The following is a 20,476-nucleotide window of genomic DNA, read 5'->3' on the forward strand; positions in this document are numbered from 1 at the left end:
TTACAATATAAAGGTTGTAGAATGCCCCCCACAAGGTATTGCAGTTGAAGCTAAGATTTCCCTGTCAGTTGATCAGACTATCTTTTTATGATGAGATGATAGCAATACAAGAGGCGGGGGGGGGGGGGGGGAACAAACAAAAAAAACCCTCTTGTAATCAGGAACATGACACACAAAGTACATTTATCTACCCATCTTGCCTAAAGCTGCCTCTGATTTCTAGATGCTGCCCTTTGCTGAAGTTTCAAGGTTAACAAACTTAGCACTGTGCTGTCTACATACTTAAAAGAATCTTACACGATCTCAGATTACTAAACACATTCTTGATAGTTCCTCACAAGTGGCAGCTGCCAGATAAGTAAAGCAACAGCTACTACACAAACACTAAGTAATACCTAGAAATCTAAAGCATGCTCTAAACTGTCATCACACATCTCGTTAATTTAAATAAAAAGGCAAAAATAAAAGTTTATACAACTATTTTAAACCAGAGCATTTTAGTAAGAAAGGATAGATTGCTAGGTGGCGCCCTAACACAACATTGTTTTCGCATATTTTTATACCTGTTTCTGACCAGCAAGCTCTCCTTCCAGTTCTTGGAGTTTTCTTTCCATGACATGTTTCAGGCTCACATAGTCCTCACACTGATGACCTATGTTGCTGTTCTTGGAGCTATAAACAAAAATAAAACAACACTACATTAAAGACTGTCTCCAAAAGAGGCATGCATTGTGGAGAGAAGTGTTACCATTGGAAAGACTTAATTAGAAATACAAGATGCAACAAGTTCCTAAAGGAACAGTCACCATTAAAAAAGCAAACAAACCTTCCTTTTACTACAGATCATTAGAAATCACTATTTTTAAATTATCATGCACATAAGAAGTGAACAAACCATTTAGACCATAATGGATCATGTTGTTTTAATTGCTCAATCTCCTTTTTAACATAGTATATAAACTTACTACTGATTTTTTCCAAGATGTTCAGTCTCAATTTAAAAAGGTCAAGCAATGCAGAGTATATCATAGCCCTTGGCAAATTAGTCCATTATTCATTTCCCTTATGAAAAAAGAATGAGTATTGTTTCAACTTCAGCATGTGTCACTTACTCAACTCCCAGCCATCGGATTTCACTAGGGTTTGAACAGCACTCTTACTAGACACTGTCTTCTGTGCAGGCTTATCCCACTCTCGTATAATCTCCTCCTCAGCCCATCATAGAGAATGTTCACTGGTGAAGCTCCCTAAGAATCCAACTTAATTGCTTTCTACGATTCAAGTCACTCTCCACGTCTTTCCCCTATCCCCTGCTCTCCAACAGTTCTGGAACAGTATATATTGCCAAAGTCAAAAGATAATACCTGCTCTTCAATCCCACTGCTATGTCTTTGGTGATACCTCTAGAGATCCTGTACAATCTATTAGTTGTAGCATCAATCTTGGTGCTCGCTGAATTTGTCACCCAGTGTGACTCTTAAGCACTCTTCTGACTAAAGCTACATTCTGGCAAGCAGCAGAATGAAAATATAACATTTTTTTTTGTTTAAATTGTTGGACCTCACATTATATTAGAGATGCATTTGTTTGTGCCCCCTTTATTTATTGAACAACAAGGATTCATCAGAAATCACTTAAGAACAAAATAATCTGGACTAATTATAGGTTAAAAGAAAAAAAGAAAAAGGAAAGAAAAGAAAAGCCCACATATTTCTGTCTATCTCCATAGACTCTAGCCATAATGACTTCCCAGAAGAGGTTTTTTTTTTGGCTGCATCTTCTCTCAATACTATCATCTCCTGTGAAACCTACTGGTAGGGCATTTTAGACACAAAATCTGGCTACAGTCAAGACGGGTAAGGAGCTTCTCTTAGTGAGCATACAGAAAAGGTCAGCATGGTAATATGCAAGATTGGCAGCAGCAGACTTGAACAGAACTTGTCCTAACACAACCTCCACTGCCAGTAGAGTTACAATATCACTCTGCAGGGCAGACAGTTTCTAACTTTGCTTATAAACCTTCAAGCTGTATGAATACGTACATTCAGGATATAATTTCTCTCTGAAAGTCTTGTTTGAAATGCATCATTCTATACTTTCATGTACCAAGCCTTCTATTCAGAAGGCAGGAGGATTAGTTTCAGTGTCTGTTTGAGACAAACCAAGCTATACAATCCAACCACCACCTGCTTCTCAAACTGGCTTGCTAAATGTAACTGCTACAATGGAACTTAGAATATTTCAGAAATGAGTAAGGGAGGAATGCCACTTGACCCAATTCATGGCAAAAAGCACTAGAAATACAGAATCTGCAGAGAAAAGTAAGTGAGACAAAAGGAGGAGTATGCAATGAGGCATTTTGCAAAGGGCAATGGAAAAAATATAGGCATCAGAACTGAGGCATAACCAAGTAACAGAGCTGGAATTTAGGGATGATGATATTTACTAATAACGCTAAACTTTCATTGCTGAGTAGCGATGCATAAAAAGTCAGAGAGAGAGGGAAGCGCCATAAACCTATCCATTTGTATTTATAACCATTACAGAAAAAAACCCTACTCTTCCAAATAGAAATGGAAAGATGAACTTCAGAGTTGCAAGGGTTTTTATTTATTTATTTTTTCAGTTGTTATTGAACATCCAGCTTTACAAATGAAAATCAACATCCAACCAAAACCAGGTAGAAACAGGTACACTGTTAGGTGCAGTAACTGATTTGGACACCACTCCAATAATCCAGTAATAACTTACTTTATGCAAGTTAAGGCAGGAAACAATTTTTCCCCTTTTCTTTATATCAGCCATTGATTCTAGAAAGGCCTTTATAACATAGTAAGAGAAGCCAAGAATTAGCAAAAAAAGTCGAATAGTCATGCTTTTAATAGCTAAACTTTTTGATATATGGATCACCACTATATTGGCTTAGCCTACTTGGACCATACCCTACATCAACTGCTTTCATGAAACACATCATAAGAGTATCTACAATTGGATTTTTGAGCTTTATTTTTGTTTTAATCTTTATAAGCCTGGAGACTGATTAAGAGAACATGAAGGATCTGTAAAGGCCCCAGGTCCCTGATGATACACAATGAATTTAAATAATTTGTCTGGAAATGTAAGCTTATAGAAAGAGAAAGAAAGAAAAAAAGAAGTTAAAAGCCTCAAATCCCTTCATTATGAATTTAATAAACAAAAAACTTGATCCATTATCTGAAACAGTTCTCTCTCAAGCAAAACCAGTTACATCAGTATATGTCATCCCCCCCCCCCAAATACTTCAACAGTTACTGCTGCATATGAGATACTGATGATCCACTGAAAAGTGGTGCAAAACTTGCACTTAAATACAAGAGACATCTCCACCACCACCCCAAAATTTGTGTTGCATAAGAAGAAAATGCAAAGTAATAGCTGCTCAGCAGATATCTGTGCTTTCAGACATGTTTTCTTACATTTAAAAATAGAAGCAGCTCCATACCCCCTGCCCCAAATGTTTTTATGTGCTATCAAGGAAACATCTCTCTGCAATACAGTAAGACCAGCATTTCAAACAAATTCAAAGAGCTGATACTGCTACTGTGACCAGTGAGTACAGCAACAGCAGCATGAACCTTTCAAACTTTGGACGTATCCCTTCAAGACTCAACAGACTTGGTGTAGATATTAATGGCTAAATAGACCTGGACTGATAATTGCAGTTATGCAATCTTCTGATCACTTAGAACTCTATATCATAGTTATTTTATATAGCTGGATGACTGCTGTATTTGTTTAGGTAAGGTTTATAATACGATAACTACATAGATACAATTGCAAACCAGAACTGGATAGTCATAAATAGCTAAATGCAGACTCATTTTCACACTCTGCTTCATTTTGCTTTTAAATTTACACATCAGCTAAACTGATCTGACTCCCATACCCAACAGTTAAGCACATAAAGAAAGTATAACAGAAGTGCTGTCTCAGTGCAGTCCAGATAGGTACTTCTGATCTGCCTCATCCTGGAGAGCTGTGGAATAAACAAGTGAGGTATAGAAAAACACTTGCTGTACAGCCCAGGAATCAGAGTCCAGCTCAGCCTGGGAAAGAGGCAATGCTGGGTGAAAGAGCTTCATACTCCTCCTCCCATCCCCAAAGGATATATTCCACATAAAATTCCTGCACTGGCTTTAAATGAATTTGCATATGCTCCATAACGATGGTAACATCAATCAGTTGCCTGTGAGAAATTCTAACATGCCCAGACCACTTCTAATCACTGAAAAGTTATTTATAACTAATCCAGCCATCTCTACATTATAAATGCGGTCTGAACAGGAACATTTTATCACAGTGATCAAATTAAAGAGAGAATAATTTCAAAGATATTATTATATCTGAAGACAGTAGCGCTATTAGAAACAAACTAAGACTTAGAGAGACCTCAAGAAATAAGCATTTATACTTTTTCCAAGGTTTACAAGTATAGACAGAGAAATAAAAATCATTGAGAATGGCCAAATTCAGTAAGTGCACTACTTTGGCCAGCTTGATCTTTTAATTGGTTAGACAGGCTGTAAATCCCGGTCCTGTGACTGGATATGCCCCAAAGGACTTATTTCCTGCAAGGAAGCCTATCAGAGAATGTGGGACAAGACGTATCCAACAGCCCGCAAATCCAATTCCTATCACAGAAGTTAGCTTGTAATAGCCTAAAATAATTGAAAGGCTGAACGGTACGTTGAGTCCACAGCACAATGCAGCAATTAGCGTTTAGTAATCTTAGATATTATTACTAATAATAGTTGACAAAATTACCATTTAACTCCTTGCATACGCAGTAGACAAATGTATCTTGATATAACACATAGGGGACATATATTATAACAGTTTCAAATTCACCTCAGTCCCCAAGGAAAAAATGTCCCTCTTCTGACAAATCCTTTCCAGCTCCCCACGCTATGTGTCTCCCCTAATCATACCATCTCCCCAGCATACACCCCTTGTAAATTATGTAGGGGCATGCTGTTTGTTTAACAGCATCCTTACTTTTGCTTAAGGTCATCCCTTCTCTAAAGTATTTTCAGACATTGGATAAGTCACTGGTGAAAATCAAGATACAGGAGGTGTAAAGACGGCCTGAGTCACTTCTGTTTGCCCTTACTCTGTTCATGCTCTAGGCGTTCCTCTGTCAGAACAAATAATCAAATCCCCATGCTCAAAAATGATCTTACTGCTTTACCCCAATTTAAACATATCCTAGAGAAGCTAGATTTCTCATTTCCTGCATACCATTCTAAGGAAGTCACATCTCACCTGCCAAACTGTTCCAGCTCTAATTTATGGTCTTCAAGGTTTTGTTCATAGTGATAATGAAGTTCCTCTTGTTTTTTTCTTTCCTTCACAAGTGCTTGCTCCAGTTTATCTAGCTGAATTCTAAGACCACTAATCTCTGCCTTTTTAGCATTTTCAGAAGTTTTCAGATAAGTGACCATGACGTCATAGTGTTCTAACTCTTTATCTCTCTCTTCTAAAATTCTCAGATTATAGACAAAATCTTCTTTTAATTTGTTAAATTTTTCATGCATGTCTTGGAGTTGCTTTACGACGTCCTGCAGTGTTGCCTTCTGACAAGAGAACTTGCAAGCCTGTAGCTCTTTCCATTCTTTTTCATTCCACTTAGGTAGCTCATTTAGTTCCTTTTCCATTTGTTACACTGTTATAAATCTAAAACAAAAGATGATAGAAGAGATTAAGTTAAGACTGATAACTAAGACAAATCGAACATCTCACTCCCAATCTACAGCATAGCATAATTGATTATCAATAAATATTAAATTTAATTCCTAAAATTTCCTGGAACAGTAGTTAATAGTAATTTCTAGAGGCAGAATTCTCTCTTATTTACATTCCTGCATTATCAAGGGATAAAATTTTCCAATCTATTTACTAAATGCCACTAAACTACAACGTGGAAGAATATTCTTTGCCCTTTTATACAGATGGAAAACAGGAGTATAAAAAGATCTAGTCATTCAGAGAAATCTTGTGCTTTCCACTGAAATTCTTAGAGCAGTATACTCCCAAAAGGGGAGAAGAGCAGTAAATTGCACATGTATTTCTCTTCTCTTGAAGACATTTATGAAAAATTTAGTCAAATCACAATTCAGCCTTGTCTCATACTGCACTGCCCATTTGGTCTTTCTATCTATTAAAATTTTAATTTCTCTGTCCCATTTGTCTTCTCTTCCCACAATTATCTCAACACACTTCCCTGTCACCCCCTCCCCATCACTTCCTAACCATGGACGACAAAGTTCCTTGTTCTGTCCTCCATCAAATCCATCTGAAAGTCACTTTTCAGAAAGCCCAACAGGTATGAGGAAATAGCTGTATTTCAGTAACATATTAACTGCATCTTTTTAATTTTAAAGAAAAAAACAACATGGAGGCCACATGCTCCTTTATCTGCTTCACATCCACCTATTACTTACTATCCGCATCTGCCTCATACCTAATTATAAACTGTGTACAAGAATAACCATTGATTCTAAGAGATGCCCTATACACTTCGATGGAGAGAGAGAAAACAAAAGGGGGAAAAAAAAAAAAAAAGTAATCTCTGCTCAGGGCATTTTCCCAAATCTCTGGAGCCAATACAGCTTCTCTCACAGTGCAGTATTATTCTGTGTCAGTAGTTGTAGACAATCCTGTCTGGATAAGCACAGGGATACAGAGAACAACAAATCAGACAAGCGTGCCTTTCAAACAGTGTCTCTTTAATCTCTTTAAATGCAAGAGATTTCCAGATCAGCAAATGTGATGCAGCATCTCTCCTGCAAAAGAATGCCACAATTTGAAGAACATTTTTCTCGCAGACTAGACAAAACTAATTCTAGAGGGTCAGAAAATGAGTCTCTGATAGTTGAAAATGACAAGCATAATAGAAGTCAACCTTGTTTTTCTCAGGCACACTGAATAACAAACTGTTAGAGGACACAATTGTCTAGTGGTCTTTTAATTCTGCTTGCCTAGATCTGACTGTTACATTTATCCTTAAGGCAATTAGCGCATGTATTCTCTTTGGATTATGCTTGTTGTTGGTAATCTTCAAATTGAAATAAGGTATGAAAATAGTATGAATAATATCTTTTTCATTGAGGTAGGCAGAAACACATATTTTCTGTAAAAGTCACCATACCAGATATTCACAAGCAGTACTGTCTCTTTGCCTGTAGCACACAACGCTACAGAAAGATAGCTTCCTTTCAGCTATTGTTGCTCCTAATCCATCTGACAGCTACCACAGTTAAAAATATTAACTAAATCTGACATTTGTTTTTTCTCTGATCAAAAATATATAAAAGATACAAAATGTTGTCATTAAGTGCTTATGAGATTGTTTCTGAACTCTATTTCTAAAGGCACTGAAAGAAACTGTCCTCAGTCTATACTCAATACAGTATTGAAACAATTTCATAAGTGCCTTTTAAAAAAAAACCTGGCACATGCTTCATAAGCAAAACTTAGAAATACTTTATTAGACAAGACATTAGACACTTCCAGCCTATTATCCAGCCTTGAAATTATCGAACTGGTCTCCCCCCCCCCCTTTCTTTTTGAACAGAAGTAGTTAGAAAATGAGATATTTGTAATGCAATCTCTCTCTACAACTATCTTAAAATTAAAAAGTTACCATGCAGTTTCCTATAAAAATAAGTTTTTCCCAAGTATTTAAGTTAACTGTATTGGTAAATTAAGGGTGGTATCCCTGAAGGGTGTGTGGGTTACACATAACATAAAATTCATTCATTTCATATGAAAATATGAGTGAGAAAGGATGAAAATATGTTATTTTTCGAAGATGATCCACACACGCAGAGTCCCATAATGGAAAAACACAGCACGTAATTTAAACTCTAAGTTGTACCCATCTCCTGGATGTCTTACAGTCAAAGGAATAATAATAACCAAAAAAAATCTGATGACATTAAAAGATGACCTAGAAAACAGCACAGATGTGAGAGACGCCACCGTACAACAAGCACAGCTTACCTATACTACCTAGACAATAAAGATACCCACTACAATCCCATCAGTTACCTCAAGCATATCCAGAAAGAGGTGATTGATAAGTACTCCCATTTCCCCACACATGGGCCCAACAGGATTTACATTAGCTTCTGGAAAGCACCATTTTACCAAGTATGAGGGCTCCGCTGTAAATAACGGACAATTGAACGCTATTGTGTGTTATCAGCTATTGGCACATCTGATTCAGTAGAGATTTCACAGCTGTTATTACTAAAACCCTACTTCAGCAGCAAGAAATTAGATGCCATGTTTGAGCTAGTCACTTTTCAAGCAGAGAGAATATGGTGATACTGAAAAACAATGCAAAGTAATAGCTGAGAATATTTAAACTTCCATACAATCCCTAGTTTGTCAAAGGGGTTTAAAGCCTTACAAATCTCATTCAAAGTATAAAGGAGCTGTACTTTTTTTTTCCCCTCTCTCTCTCTCCCTGCCTCTCCATATAACACATCCTTACTGCAACAAGAATATAAGATATACATAACGGACGCTATCTGTAAGGCTAGTAAACGGCTATTGCATCTGTTCCTTTCAATACCGTAGAAAGGAGAATGAGAAGAAAAATGCCACACAGCCAGTATCAATTAAGTATCTCTAGTCTAAATTGTTTTTATTGATGAAGTAGTAATGGGCATAACCAAGACCACCTGAGCATTATCACAGCTGTTTCACTCTGCTGCAAGTCATAAGGAGACAAACAGCATAGACTAATAGCAACACAGCTACAGTGTAAATGGTTCTGTACCCTAGCCTTGTTGACAAAAAAAAAAAAAAGGAAACTCTATCATCACAGTTCCAAGAAAAAAATGATGACAACTAGCGACGCAAGTTAGTATCAATTATGCACTGACTTTATTAGATCTCTTTCCTTACTGTTAGTAGCTCTTTTGCTAATTACAAGTAAGGTTAGACATACCAAATGGCAATCATACATCATGCATTATACATTCTCGTAAGAACAGACAAAACATAGCAGAAGTTGGATAAGGACCAAATACATACAAAAGAAACCTGGGATGTCTACGTAATAGGACCCCTGATCAAAGTCAAACAGAAACAGGACAGCACAGCTGGCAACAAATGTGGTGGACTATGCTATGGGGGATACATGATAGCCTGATGTCAGGCTCTGCCATTATGCAGGATGGGGGAAGAGTGGAAGGCATAGGGGACTGCATAAGGAAGAGACGAGGTATGGTGGGAAGAAACAATTAACCCTGGAACTGGGAGATGGGTACAAACCCTAGAGGGCATCCAGGAAAGCTGACAGAGGGTAACGAGCACCAACATGGGGTCCCCTAGAGCAGATATCCTCTGGGATGAGAGGAAGGGACAGCTGCAGGTAAGACAGGGATCAGGTACCATGTGGGACCAGAGGGTCATACAATTTAAGTGCAGAGAAAGAAAGGCAGAATCAGGGAGGAGGGAAAGAAAACGTCGCTGGGACAACGGTAAGCAGGCAGGAAGCGGATCCCAGGTCCAGAGGGACAGACACTCTGAGACAGAAGAACAGATAGCAGGAGAATTGTTGAGGGCAAGTCCCTTTGAAGTAGGTAGTAGAGAGGAGCACACCATGGCAGAAGATAATGCTTCAGAAGATAATGCTTAGGACTCAGAGGCAGCAGATGGAGGGTGCCTATCAGCAAGAAGGGAGCAAAAGACAACGAGTACCTGGGATGGTGGGGCGAGACGCGTAGGTGCTGTGTCGGGGGGCTCTGAAGGACAAGCTGCACTACAGTGAGGAAGGGGCCTGGAGCACCTTCCGGAAGACGCCGCACAGTAACCCAGTCCCGGCTGGCCCCTCCCGGCCCCGAGCCGCACGTCCGCCTGCTCGCGGCTGTAGGCCCCGTCTCCATGGAAACCGCGGCGAACGACGCTCGGCCCCGAGCGGGGCACGTCCCCATAGGAACCACGGCCGCGCCCAATCAGCGCTCCCCGGCCCGCGGCCCGCCTTCCACAGGCGTTTACTCGCCCCGGGCCGGCCCCCTCCCAGGCGAGCTGACCAGCAGTCCGGCGGCTTCGAGCTGCCTCCCGCTCCAGCCGCGTTAGATCGCCAGTTAGTCCCCTCCTCTCCCCTTCTTGCTCAACAAACTAGTGTTTCCCGTTTTTCCCGCTGCATTCATTCTCCCTCACCTAGTATTGTGTCCTTTTGCTTATATTTATCACATTTTATCCTCTCCATTAACAGATAGCAGTCCCTCCTCCACACCGTGTAAGGGTGTACAAACCCTTTTTTAGTTACACTCTTTTAATATTATCCCCTTCTCCCAAAACACAGCTAGCACCTATTTCATCCCCTCAAATCTCATCTTCTTGTTCACCGATACATACCATTCATTCATCAGACTTCCCATATCATTCATTCATCAGACTGTGGATTACTAAATAATTTCTCCTTGCTCCAGAGCGGGAGAGAAGGTCCTAGCCCAATTCAGGTACAGCTGTTTGGAAGGGTTATACACAGAACAAACTTCCCATTCTCTCATAGCCCCCATTATATCATTTGAAAAGCTTTAAAAAGCCCATAGCATGTAAGCTCAGGCAAACAGAAACACAAGGTTATGCAATACAGAAAAATAATTTCTGTTACCAGAGCATTTAATTCTTTTAAAAAGTAACTATAAATTAAAACAGAGGTTATACTCCTCCCTGACTTTGCCTGTGCCCAAACTAAGATGCAATGTGTACTCAGTGAACTGTCTACGTGAGGCTGAGGAAGATGTAACACATGAACAGGATGTAAAGCATGATTTTCCCTTAGTCACGCTAGATGACTTGTTTGTCTGGAAGTCATGAGGCAAACTTCCTGTAATGCTCTCTCACTTTTTCAGATTTCTGTATTATACAAACTGCTCCATCAAAGGAAAGACCTTTCAGAAACCTGAATGTTGCAAGACTTATAATTATGGCTGAATAATACTGAATTTTAGAAATGAGAATATCATCAGTAGTTCTTATATATTTCTTCCTTAAGTCATGAGAAAAGAACTGCCTTTCTTAACCCCACATCACCTAAAGAAAGGAGGGGATTATTTCCACATATGAGGAAATATGTGTATCCACATATAATTTCAGAATACCAAAATCACTAACGGGATCTAATTCATTTGTTTTTATATATATAATCACCTCTAGTTTAAAATGCAGCAGTGAATTCTGGCCTCAAAATATTTTCAAAACCTTCTGAGCACACAAACCCCAGCACAACCTATACTGCACTCTTCAGTGGGCCCGTCAAAGCACTCATCAGAATCTATGCTGAATGCTTAAATCCACATTTAGCTGGTGGTGTACTCTTTTCCTTTCTGTTACCCCACAGTTGCCTGACCTATCAGCTGCAGATCTTTTGCAATGCTCCCTCTCCCCCCCCGACGCTTCACTCAAATTAGTTGTCATCTTCCCCAAAGTACTTTCAGACAGTCTCCAGTCACATAATTAAAGCATGTTGGTTCCTCAAAGGAGTGTCTGCTGGATTCTACTGATCCAATAGTGCTCTAAATGGGTCATTTTTGATGTAACAGAGTGAGTCAGGAAGATAACAGTCTACACGTTATAGAGTCGTGAATGAATGTAGAAAGCTGTATTCACCTAAAATAAACAAGAAATTGTCCTGGTTTCATGGATGGAAATGAAAGGAAACCTTCTTGCCTTTTAACAGAAAACAACTGGAATTTAGAAGAGAGAAACAGATTTTCTGTTCTTACCAAACACTGGTGATTTCAGGAAGATTTAGGCCAGAGCTAGATTTCAGACACCTTTCTGCTTTAGAAACCAAGTCTTTGGTCCTGTCAGCGTACTGTGGAATAGCAACATTTACAAGTTGCTTCACAAAGAAAGAAAGAAAATGGCATCATCCTGGCTACATATATTTTACTAGGCTTGAAAGCACATCCAAGTTTCCAGTCTGAAGGCTGTGTCCAACTCACCATGGCCCAACTCCATACCAAGGCAAGACTCATGATTACACCAACTATTTATCTTGCCTCCCTCATCTTTGTTTCTATGGAAAAGTAGTTCAAGACACAGGCCAGGTGAGAGCCATGGCACACTCCAAACGATGCTTATGTGGACAATCAGGAATAGGTTCCTGAGAACCTACAGGGGCAGGACCATGCAAAGCTCCTATAAGTGAATGCAGACATAACCTACATTGATGAAACATAAACATTAAGACCTAATTCAGAATAGTATCTCTTCCAAGTAAAACTTTCCAGTGAATAAATTTCTTGTTTTCACAGAACCCCGAGGAATGTATTTGGTATACAGTATACTATTTGACAAACAAAAAATATATAAACAAAAGAAAACTAACGTTTTTAAGCTGCTCTTCTAAATAAAAGTGCCCTAGTTTTCAGAAGGGCTGGATGCCCTCTCCTTGCAAAGGACCGAGAGGAACTTTCGATCCCGAGCATCTCTGAAATTTGGCTACTGCTATTTAGGAACTGAATGACATTTAAATTCCAACTTTATCCAGGCTAGAAGAACTTGGTTTCCATGTCTATCTTCCCCATGTCTAACTGCACAACATTTGTGGGATTACATTATTAAAGACTACATACATCTTCGTAGGTACAGTTTATGTTCCTCACTTGCACCTTCAGAGTCATAAAAAGACTATTTTCATATTTGCTTTAGAAACAAACTAAAAATTGTTGAAACTTCAGCTCTGAATTTTACTGGCCTTTCTGCAATAAAGATCTTACAAGAGCTCTTTGTATAATGTGGTCTGCTACATTTTCCTTTTGAAGCAAAGGCAGAGGCGTAAGCACAGCACAGTGCACAGTCAGCTTTATATGAAATCATTTGAAAATGTTCAGCGTTATGTTAAAATTCTTACAAATATTGCTGTGCAAATCCTTAATTAATGTAACATACTTCATTCAAGTGTAAACAAGAAAAAATAGCCTTAAAAATAATATATCTGTAAAAGCTTAACTGGAATAAACATTTACAAGCACTTCTAAGGCAATATTTGGGACCTACCTACAAACTGCAGGAATGGTGAAGGGTACAGTAGGAATTTGGAACAGGAAGCAGCTGCCACCCAAACCTGTCACAATACACAGAAGCATTTCTACAGTTAAGGTGGTGCTAGGGAAGACATTTGCCATAGGAAGCCCTAAGTTCCACAGAAGTGAAGTTTTGTCCTAATGGCAGCCACTCTCTTCCTGTGTATATCTTGTAACAACGCTTCAGCCATTCTGCCCCTTTGGAAGCCTGATCAGGAAAAAATTTCCACCATTTTCTTACTGTCCTTACTGACCTGAATTGCAAACAGTTATTTGATTCTACCTTCTACTACACTCTACGCTGACTTTTTAATGGAAACGACCTAGGAATCTCATGAAATGGACCAAAGTTGAACATGAGCCAGCAATGTGTCCTTGCAGCAAAGACAGAGAGGATGAGAGAACTGGGACTGTGTATCCTTGAGAAAAGAACCCTCAGTGGCAGATCTTATCAATGCTTATAAACACCTGATGGGGTGGGGTATTAAAGAAGACTGAGCCGGACTCTTCTCAGTGCTATCCAGTGAAAGAATGAGAGGCAATAGGCACAAATCGAAATACAAGAAATTACCTTTAAACATGAGAAAAACTTTTCTTACTTTAACAGTGACTGAACACTGGAAACAGGTTGCCCAGAGAAGTTGCAGAGTCTCCATCCTTGAAGACAGTCAAAACCCAACTGGACATGGTCCTGATCAACCTGTTCTAGTTGGCCATGCTTTGAGCACAGGAATTGGACTAGACAATCTCCAGAGGTCCCTTCCAACCTCAGCCATTCTGTGATTCTATGAACCTAGCAGAAAACACAGGAAAACCACGGAATACCTCTTTGAGGAATACAGAAAAGATATGCAGGAGGGAAAACCGAAAAGATATGCAATGAAGTGGATGTAATGAGTAATGACTAAAAGAGAACAGAAGTAGATTTTTGTTAGTTATGTGAGGCTTCATTATGGCAAAAAAGCATACTCTGTCCCTTGATCTTAGCTCTGATGTTATACAAATGTATTTTGTATAAATTTAAGTAGCATTTAAAATTTTATTTTATATTATTTCAAATATATTAATGCAGTATATGCATGTGTATTGCTTGAATAACAGAGTTTCGCAGAAAAAAAAAATAAATTAAAATGAAGTATACAAGTAAAGAACACACTGGGATCATTATTTATTTAGAAACCAGTAAGGAATTTTGGCGTGAAGGACTCTTTAGTGGAGGTCTGGCTGAATCTGGCCTCTATTAAATATAACCCAACAATATTATTCTTTCTTAAGAATCCTCTTTCGCAAGAAATTAAACTGAGACTTTTACAGTCTACTCTGAACAAAGAGAATTTGCCTAGTTAATGATTCCTCACGAGTTTGTCTTAATAACACTTTATCTGTAATAGCTAGTATACTTGTAAATGAACAATAATAAGCTGCAGAAAATTGTGTTTTATACTTAGTTAAAACTTTAAAGAAGGATTTTTCAAAGCTCTTTTGCGAGCTAGATGCCTTAAGTCCCTGTGTTTTGAGTTCTCTTCGATACATTTTAAAATTCTCTCTTTTCATAAGCATATTGTAGCATATCTAGTGCTCAAACCTAAGCAACATAATTCCACTTAACAGCTAGGGGGTTTGTGCCTTCTTCTCAGTTCTAAATATTTCTGAGGTTACCCAGACTCTGCGCAGGCTTCTGCAAGTACAGCAACCTTGTGTTCTGCTCACTTACACTAGTGTCTTGTTGAATACTGAATCAAATCCAATGATCTGGGTCCTGATGTTGAGGGGTGTCATTTACCCTGGCATGTCAGCCTCTGTGAGTATGATCACTCTCAGAAAATGCATTCCTCTGAAACAGTGTGAGTCATCAGATACAGAAGTGAGACCACAGACCACTGGTCACAGTTTCCTCAGCAGCTGGTCTATGGCTATGGACATTCACTTCTGAAAAACAGACTGCAGTGACACTCTCTGCCTCCAGGAAAAAAAAAAAAAAAAAAAAAAGTGGACCTCTTAGATGGCGTGAATGTCCTACAACTGAACTCTAACCAGAGAACGTGTTGCTTTCTCCTGATGAGGCTGGAGGAACTGCTAGTCTGCACTGGGATACAAACTTTGGTAGGAGCAACGCTGCTAAATCTGAAGACACATCAGTTCTCATTTTAGTCTTTTAAATGTATTAGGTTCATATCTCTTTCCTTATCTAGCCTCTTAAATCATGTAAGTATCTATAAGAGATACTGATATTTTAGAGGAAATTCTTCTGGATACAGGTGCAACATTGGCAGCTATTTTGCCAACTTCCCTTTCACTGCTTCTCTTTCCCTCTCCCTTCCCAGGCACCTCTGTCCTTTTTGAAAGTATCTTTAGAGAGTACAAATCTCTAAGGTTTGAATTAAAAATTCTAATAGGTGATTATACATGTCTATGATGTGATAATTCACGGAAGGTAGAATAATTAGGCAAAAGATTTTGCAGAAAGGTACTGTGCCCCTTAAGAAATTGTAATCAGGGGCAGGGGCAATGATAAATGAAACTGTCTCCTTCTAAAGAACAATGATGGCTTTTCCAGTCCCTAGGGATGGACAATCAAGATCATATTTCCTCTTTTTGGAGAACGAAGATAAGCTGTAGAGGCACCTAGAAATGCCTTCAGCTGCTGGACTGCACCAGTTTTGCTGGGCCTCAAGCGTGGCACCACTTGCTTCAGAAGCTCCACAAGAATCAGTGCTTTTTGCCCTTCTGCAATACCTTCATCTGGCCTCTATGTGAATGACTTGGTTTGAGGTAACAGTAGACAGATGAGAAATTATTTTACTTCTCTTTTAGATTAGCGATATGTGTCTCACCGACTATATGCTATAGAACCACACAATCCACCCAGCCTTGCTCACCCTTGCACATTACTGTAATGAATGCCTAAGTTGTAAAATTGGATACTATGGCGAAATTGAATCAAAAGCCAGAGCAAACATGTTGTCCAGGAAAAAAACTTCTGTGGATTGCAAAAGTTTCCGATTCTGCCTCTGTACTGCCTGATTCCACCAAATAGCTTCTGAAAGTTATTAATCAGTGCAACACCAGAAATCTCACAGGACAGTACTGGATCCTGTCTTTTACTAGTTACAATCCCAACCCCTATATATCTCCACCCAGGAGGCAGGATTGCGATAAACATAGACTGAATTGTGTTGTAAGTGCACAAAAGAGTGGAGCACCTAGTCCTAAATTTCCTGATCCCCGAGTAGCCTAAGAAGTGCTACATTCTGTACTGTGGTTTAGAAACACATCACAACTTGCATGGATGCCAAACAGCAATATGACAGCATATTCAGTTTTATAATTCAACTTTTGCGTGAGTAGCAGTTGAGCCACAGCAGATACGTGCAGAGACATCATTCTATCTGGATCTACAGTGGGACACGTTTTGAGCAGGTGCATTTGCAGTCGCCACCCCCTCGGTAAAAGATGAGAAGGGAAGCTTCTAAGTTATCTGCAGAAGGCACGAGGTCACGATTAAAATGACTAAGAACTTGAAAAAAAGCGAGGAACCTCATAAAAGTCATTCTGATGTGAGAAGACGATGAAGAAGCTGTGATCACTCCCCGGAAAACAGGAAGGACGGCACAGAACGCACCTCGGTTACAGAAGCAGATCTGGACATGCAGCCCCTTATTCAACGACTCCCGCTCCCCCGGACCGCAGGGACAACTTCCGACGCGTAAAACCAGCGCACCGGACTCGCCGAGAAGCTCACGCTGCCGCCTCGCGCCAGCCTCCGCGGGCGGCCCCGCCGCCTCGGGCGGCCGGTGGCGCGGCCGCCCCTGAGGCGCCCCTCCCGCCGGCGTCGGCGCGCCGGCGCAGCCGGGCGCACGCGGCCAGGGAGCCCCCGCTCGGGCGAACCTGTAGCGGCGGGACCGCGCGCCCCGGCGGCGCTAGGACCCGCCGCCGCTGCTGCTCTGACGTGAGCGGGACGAAGCAGCCTGCTGACCGGGCGAGCCGAAAGGCTCCGCAGCCGGCGGAGCACCGGCAGACGGGTCGGGGCGGGTCTGTCCGGGCGCACCGAGGAGAGCGGGCAGCGGGCCGGCGCACACTCGGGCATCCCGACGCCGAGGCGCGGGACGTGACTCAGGTACTGAGGGGGAGCCGTCGTGCGTGGGGGCGAGCGCCACAGGGGGCGCGGGGCCCCCGAGCCGGGCGAGCCTGGCGCGGGCAGGCCTGGCGCGCACCCCTGCTTGGCGGTGTCTGGGCCGGCGGACGCGCTTGAGGGCTGCCGGAGCCTTGTGTGAGCGCGGCGCGGGCATCCCGACCGCATCCCTTGGTGCGGCGGCTCCGCGGGCGGGCCGCTAGGGCGGCGGGCACGGCGCCGTCTGCCCTCATCCCCGGGGCGCCGCCCCGCGCGGTGGCCGGCGCGGTGCGGCGGGTCCCCGCGCGCTCTGGCCGGCCCCCGAGATCGGGTTTCTCCCAGGAGCACGGGCCCTGGCGGGCGCGCTCCTGTCTCTGGCAGCCGCGTTTCCCGCGCTAGCGGAGCGCCTCCCGCGCCTCCGTGGCCGTTCGCCGGACAGCGCTGTCCGGGCGCTGAGCGGTGCTGGCGGCCGAACCCTGCTCCGGCTGCCGCGAGGCAGCCGTGCCTCCAGTATCCCCCTCTGAGGGCCGGGTCGCGTCTAGGGGTGCGTTGTCCCTGGCCCCAGACGGCGGGCGCACCGGCAGCCCACGGCACCCGTGAGCTCGGGCTTTGTTTCATGTGATCACCGGCCTCAAACCGATACCGCAATACGAGGGTCTACGTCCAACCACACACCTCTCTCGTTCCTTTCGCTGTCGCTCACCGTCCATTTCTGTTTTGCACATCGGTGGCAATCTGAAATCCGTCAAAGCAAGCAAAGCACAGTCTAAAGGATTGTCCCTTCGTAAGGACATTGCCTCAGCGCAGGGCATTAACTCCGTTAGTCGCTTCTGCTAGCGCTCTGAAAACGATTAGGCACTTGGGCGCTTAATCTCTTCCTTGTCTCCCTAGAGACAGTTTGCATCTGAGGCGGCGGCCGGGCCGCCAGCGCACCCGCAGGAGCCGCCTGGGCTCCGGGCGGCGCGGGGCGGGCTCGCGGCCGTTGGCCGTTGGCGGCTCCGCGCGCCCGCCACCATTGTTCTCCCGACCCCCTCGCCTCGCCTCCCCTCCCCCGCCTGGCGCCTGGGCCGCCCAGGCTCTCTGTATTTCGCTCTACATCTTTCTGTGAAACAGCACTTTCTTGCTATTGCGGGTAATCCGTATAAAAAGGTCTTAGACTTGCCTTAGTCCAGGTAACAGTTTTTTGGAGAAAAGAACTACACAAACAGGAGACTGAATTGTAACAGTACAACTTCCTCACGGTTAGTGCTGGTTCTGGAAATGCACTCTCTCGGACAGCAGATTTGAGTTCTTTTTGGATACTTGGTAAACCGTTTAGTTTAGGATCTCTTAGAATGAAATCATGTATGTTTTGCGATATTTGTTTCCTAGGGAGCGGTAGTTTGTTAAGGTGTGGCAGTTAGCAGTTTGGAAATGTAAAACAGTACAATACACCTGTTGTGATTAAGTCAGAAGTAGCAACTCAAGGGAAATTATACAATATTATAAAAATAAATATTATAAAAATATTAAGGTGACTTATACACATTTTAAATTGTGAATGAAGAGAAAATTCACATACACAGATGTATGCTACTGTGTTATTCAGCTGCGCTATACCAAGAGATTGTGTAAAACCATACCTCTTAGCTGGCTGATCGCTTCCCATTATATTCAGCCACATCTACTAACCTAGCTTGAGATACAATACACCTGCATGTAAGCCCTTTATGTATCAGAGTAGTCCCATGGTATTCCACAAAATAGGCATACATGCACAGTTAGTGATAGGACTGCACCCTTAATTAGAATTTATCTAGCCATATCAGTTTTGGTCTTCATACAAGACAAAATAAGGACATTTCTCTACCATAAACAATTGGCAAGAGTATTTTTCTATCTTTCTTAATCTCAGTCACACTGCAAAACCACCACAGCTGCAGGACTGAAATTAATTTTCATGATACGTGAAGAATAAAGCATAAGTATTCAACTGAAGTTGGGCTACTGTAACTTCCCTTTCTGAAAGCATACTGAAAGCAGCAGGATAATTCAAGTACAACTGAAGGCATGTTGGTTGCTTGTTCTGTGCACACAGAAAGGGCATATGCTGTCTGTTCCCAGGGTGCTGACAGTAATGCATTTGCACTTACGGTAATGGATGTAGTATGAACACCCCCCCCCCCACACACAGGTTTTAGAAAAACAAGTCTACTTCTTCAGAAATGGGGCATTTGATATGAAAGTTAGGGAAAATAACTAGGGAGTTCACAATGCTATTGTTATAGAACTAATGTATTTGTCTCAAAGACGGTACCTGAATTTGCTGCACTGTTAAGGCCAGTAACTTGTGATGTACAGTGTTGTAGCTCCAGCAGTGAAGTAACACTAAAATGGTTTGAGTGTAAGTGGGGATAAGAGATTGATAATAAGTGTTGGTATGGTACATCACCTACAACTATAGACAGCACAGAAATACTGCATGTTTTTTCTTAAGAGTTTTGAGAGACGGATAAGTGAATGAGGAAAGCTGGCAAACCTTTGAGAAAGGCAGACGCAGATCCTGCAGAACTGGAAACCTGTCTCTGATAAAACAAAGGAGGCCAAACTGGGAGCATGAAAGTGACTGCATGCTGTAAGGGGGAGGACAGCAGGTCATGGAAGGCATTGGTAAATATGGTAATGATTTTGTAGGGGATGGGAGTTTGCATCAGTCTTTGGACATGGATGTTTTAACTAAAATGGCTGGCATTCAGGCAGTTGAGACACAAGAAAAGCACTCCTGTTTCAGACCGGTGGTCTATCAAGATGGCTTGTAGGAAGTACCTAAGAATGAACTGTAATAAGTAAGATTAGAATTTAAGATATACAAATTGGTGCTTAGAGCACCAGGAAATAGTTGAAATCAAGCTGGGTAGGCAGATGTCCGTGACACATCCCTGTAATGGGTAGTTGTTTTATATGTAGAGGGCTATCACCAGGGTCTGGAGGATATTAAAGTAAATTGATTTTTGCAAGGGTCATTTCTTGCATGATTTCAGTGAAGATGGTTAGTCCTAGAATTCTTCACTCAAAAAAAAATGAAGATAATAAATCTTTTGTCTAGTTTGTTTAAATTTCAATATCCTTGGGCAAATATAGGAGGTTTAGGAGATTTAAGACTCCTATTACCATAGTATCAAGCAGCCTACACTTTTCAGTGTATCCATACTCTCAACACCCTATGGAGAGAGAAGCATTATTCTCTAAATTCCATGGATAAGAAATTCAACATACCTCTCTGCATTGCTCAGCTTGG

At 41.7% G+C, this 20,476-nt stretch overlaps 1 protein-coding gene across 11 annotated transcripts in view; it reads right to left on the reverse strand.

Annotated features, from left to right (window-relative positions):
• Positions 1-20,476, reverse strand: part of CCDC57 (coiled-coil domain containing 57) — a 59,208-nt gene that overhangs the window by 37,173 nt on the left and 1,559 nt on the right. For 3 of the 11 annotated variants that reach the window (XM_064503880.1, XM_026113130.2, XM_064503879.1), the window contains exons 1-3: positions 16,711-16,959; positions 5,302-5,712; positions 564-672 (exon numbers count right to left, since the gene is read on the reverse strand). In XM_064503880.1, the coding sequence (XP_064359950.1) occupies positions 564-672; positions 5,302-5,693 (501 nt within the window). In that variant the 5' untranslated portion in view covers positions 5,694-5,712; positions 16,711-16,959. Of the gene's footprint in view, positions 1-563; positions 673-5,301; positions 5,713-9,750; positions 10,001-13,062; positions 13,130-13,659; positions 13,868-16,710; positions 16,960-17,874; positions 18,217-20,476 lie in introns of those variants that run through there. The other 8 variants (XM_064503875.1, XM_064503876.1, XM_026113133.2 and 5 more) reach the window with 8 other exon arrangements.

This window comes from Dromaius novaehollandiae, unplaced genomic scaffold, assembly GCF_036370855.1.
Source record: "Dromaius novaehollandiae isolate bDroNov1 unplaced genomic scaffold, bDroNov1.hap1 HAP1_SCAFFOLD_80, whole genome shotgun sequence".
Classification (NCBI taxonomy): Eukaryota; Metazoa; Chordata; class Aves; order Casuariiformes; family Dromaiidae; genus Dromaius; species Dromaius novaehollandiae.